Genomic DNA, 3816 nt, shown 5'->3' with positions numbered 1-3816 from the left:
GGTGAAGATAGATAATACTCAACAAGAAGTCGTGAAAACTTATTTTGTTGTGGAAGAATTAAAAGAATTGACACTTGACAATGATTCATTTCATGAAGAAATGAGATATGCAAAAAAAGATAAAGATTGAGAAATAAATAATTTAAGAATACTTTTATTTTCAAACAGTTATAGTTTTGGATTTTCTAATCTATTTTGTTTCTTTTGAGGTGACAATTATTACAATCTAAAAATTGTTGGTACCCTTTCAGATTTTATAGTACATAAAATTTTTATATAGTGTTTATTTATGAATATTTTGTAAATTATAGAATTTTATTTTCATATATTTTTTAAATGTTTATAGTTTTCATTCATGTATCAATGGAAAACCTTATTTTGTTTTTTTTTTAATGTGACAATTATTACTCTTTAAGGCATTCTGGGCCTGAAACTATTTTGCCTATTTTTTATTTATAAAACTATAAATAATTAAAAAAAATATATAAAAATATAAATTATTTAAGTTAAAAAATATTTATCACGTGCATCGCACGTACCTTTTACTAAGTATATATATATATACACACACTTAGATCAATTCTATCTACAATTGAAACTACTACTAAGATGTCTTTATAAAAAATGTAACAATTAGATATGCAAACATTAACTCAAGTTACCCATTCCATGGCAACTTAAATTTTCCCTCTATTTTTGGTTATTGTTTGCTTGGAATATATATTGGTCCTAGCGAATATATTCCAAGTAAACACTAGGCCGCAAATTTCGAAATTGTTAGAGGTTCTAATTGACATACTCCAAAAATGACTTCTCCAGTACTAGTAGAACTCTGATTTATTTGCAACGCTGCACTGTTAGTTGAATCCCGAACAAAGTTCAAAGCTAAAATAATAATTAGTTCAACATATTACAGCTAATAATAGTGTGACTCGGATATTTTCCTTGCATTTCTTATATAGTCAAAATTAATATAATCAGATATATGATTTATTGTAGGTACGTACATAGACACACACCTACAATAAACACGTGATGTTGATAATTCTAGCTTTCTTTGTTGATGAACCAAAGTGATTCAAATGGTTTTATTGATAAATACAACGGCGCTGCTGATTTTTGATGCTTTGACCAAAATAATAATATTGTTATAATTTTCTATCAATTTTTTATGATGATAAATATTTTTTTCCACACAATAAATAAGTATGATTAGCATGTTAAATTTCATAATTCATGGGTTGAACTTTCTGGTCTACTTAAGTTCCAACTTTGAGGCCAAAAAAAAAAAAACAGAAAAAGTTCCAACTTTGTGCAAGATTTGATTTTATACTAATTTTTAATTTAATTTAATATACATATATTGCACTAACTTTCCTACTAAACAAACGAGATTACAATAATCTCCCGTGTGTATTTAAAAAATATATTAGCTATTCTTAATGCTTTGTTCCATAAGAATGGAAGGAAGAGTTGTGAAAAGAAAATACTCCGTAGTAAGGAAGGGATAAAGTACCTTTGTTCGGTAGAGATAATATAAAGAAATAAATAATAACAGAATAGACGTGTTATACTTCTTTATTTACAAATTTTTATATTTCAAAAAATGGGTCAAGGATTAAAAAAAAAAAAACTATTATAAAAATGTTAAATTAAATATAAACTATGACATTTATTTTGGGACCTTCAAAAATAAAAAAATAGATAATTATTTTAGAACAGAGGTAGTACTATATAAGGGCTATTTGTCATTTAAATTGCATGAGGGCATTTTGGTAACATTCAAAGTAAATGACAATTGAATGCGATGTATACAACAAGGGCTGAAGGGTATATTTTTTTCTATGAATATATCATAAATGCAAAGGTTGAAATATTTCAGTTTTCTAATTAGTTTTGGTCTTCTGCTAACTAAAAGTCATTACTTCAACAATATGATTTATTAGATAATCGAAAATAGAGGATCCTCCAAAAAATTGTTGAATTTATAATTTTCCCGCAAAAGCAAGAGTAATAGCATGTGATTTGAAACTTTAATACATATATATATTTTTTGATACATATTATTTGCTTAAAATTTCAAAAAAAGAAAAAGAAAAAGAAAAAACTTAGGATATTAATAAGGTACATGATGAATCGGCAATAAGATGAGTACGAACTTAACAAACATGTAGAAAAACACCAGTCAACTTCAACTAGTACATCTTTTTCCAATTTTGTCCAACGATACATTAAATGTTCCACGTAACACATACGCTGTACAACACCGACTTTGTCTTATTCTTATCTCATTTCTTTTTCTCTAGTTTGGCGTGCTTTGAAAAAGTCCATAAAAACCTTCCTCTGTGTTCAAACCTGCACTCCACCAAATTTCTCTCTAGTCCAATCCAAACCAACCCTCTGTCTCTCTCTCTCTCTCTCTAGATCTCTCTCCATAAACAAACCCCAACTCCATTGAAATTGTGATATAGTTTCTTGTATATCTACACTATCTTTTGCATATTCATATCAATTCATCCTAACTTTTCATGCAAAGCTTCTATATCTGTCTACAATTCTTCTACGACTTTGTTTGGCAGTGAAAACCACTCAAAAACAGGTGCAACATGAGAACAAAAGCAAGCAACAACAACAAGTTCCTGCGCTTCATTACGATACCGTATAGGGTTTTGATCAAAGCAAAGGATTATTACGTCCGAAGCATCACCGAGTGTTCTCAGACGGTGAATTATGGCAACATGGCCGGCGGATCGGCAGGCTTGCCCAAGAGCTTCAGTGTTAGCTCGTCGAGGTCGAGGTGTAGCGACGACGACGATTTCGGAGAGCTGATTAGGGCTGCCTCTAGCAGGAGCATGGGGAATGGGGTTGATATGGATCTGCTCATGCAGCAGCTGAGGCAGTCGACGGCGGCGAAGGGACCCAAGGGGGTGCTGAGGAGCTGCAGTGTGGGGATGGGTAAAATTGATGAAGAGAAGCCTTGTTGTGATTTTGGTGAAGAAGAAGATCATGTTCATGCTCATGCTCATGGTCGTGGTCGTGTGAGGGCTGAGTTGTTGTACCCAAGAAGCAAAAGCTATGCCGTCTCTTCTACTTAATTAGTGATTTCTTTTACTCTCTCTGGTTTGTTTCATTTAGTGTCTTTTTTGTTAACTTTGATAGGTTTGTTTCATTTTTTTGTGCTCGAAAGGTGATTGTTGTTAATAGGTTAATTTGAAGTGTAATATTTGATTATTCCCATACAAAATGAAACTTTTTTTTTTTTGAGAGAAACTTATTGTCACACTATAGTGTATTAGAAGGATACTACTATACATTTAAACTATGAATTAAGATATTGCAATGTTGATTTTTTATATTTTTTTAAAATTTTTATTCCTGGCAAACAACATAACACTACACACCACCGTACAACAAGATTACGTAAGGCATGCCGAACTAGTTAAAGGATGAGATCAAGAAAATAAACAACAAACATAATAGACCAAATGAAGTTTGGCAGTGGCAAAGGCAACTAGTAATTCTAAGAATAATTTTTTATTCTTTTTGCAAAAAAATTGAAAATAAGAAATAATACAAAAAAACTCATATGCTTTGTTCAGTTTCAGGAAACTGTTTCATCAAAACATTTTCATGCTTAATTTGTTGTGCCAAATGAAGTGACAAAACAAACCAAAGCTGAAGACCGAAAGTAGTGCCAGCCAATCTAAAGTACATGGGAACTAGGTCCCATCAAATGGTTGGCACTCTTTTAAAATTCGGTTGATTTTGTCCACCTGATAAGATATCCTCCTAACTTTTTTGTCTTTCACAATAATA

General features: G+C 30.9%; 1 protein-coding gene across 1 annotated transcript; it reads left to right on the top strand.

Moving 5' to 3' along the window:
- Positions 1–2334: 2334 nt before the first annotated feature.
- LOC132279246 (uncharacterized) lies at positions 2335–3261 on the top strand. Its single transcript, XM_059781178.1, has one exon. The coding sequence runs from the start codon at positions 2607–2609 to the stop codon at positions 3093–3095; it is 489 nt and encodes a 162-aa protein (XP_059637161.1). The 5' UTR covers positions 2335–2606; the 3' UTR covers positions 3096–3261.
- The last annotated feature ends 555 nt before the right edge of the window (positions 3262–3816 follow it).

Source organism: Cornus florida, unplaced genomic scaffold (assembly GCF_030987335.1).
Source record: "Cornus florida cultivar Cherokee Brave unplaced genomic scaffold, ASM3098733v1 CherokeeBrave_3.0.0_Hap2_Chr10, whole genome shotgun sequence".
NCBI lineage: Eukaryota > Viridiplantae > Streptophyta > Magnoliopsida > Cornales > Cornaceae > Cornus > Cornus florida.
Note: the sequence above shows the minus strand (reverse complement) of the source record. Positions and strands in the feature narration are given on the sequence as shown.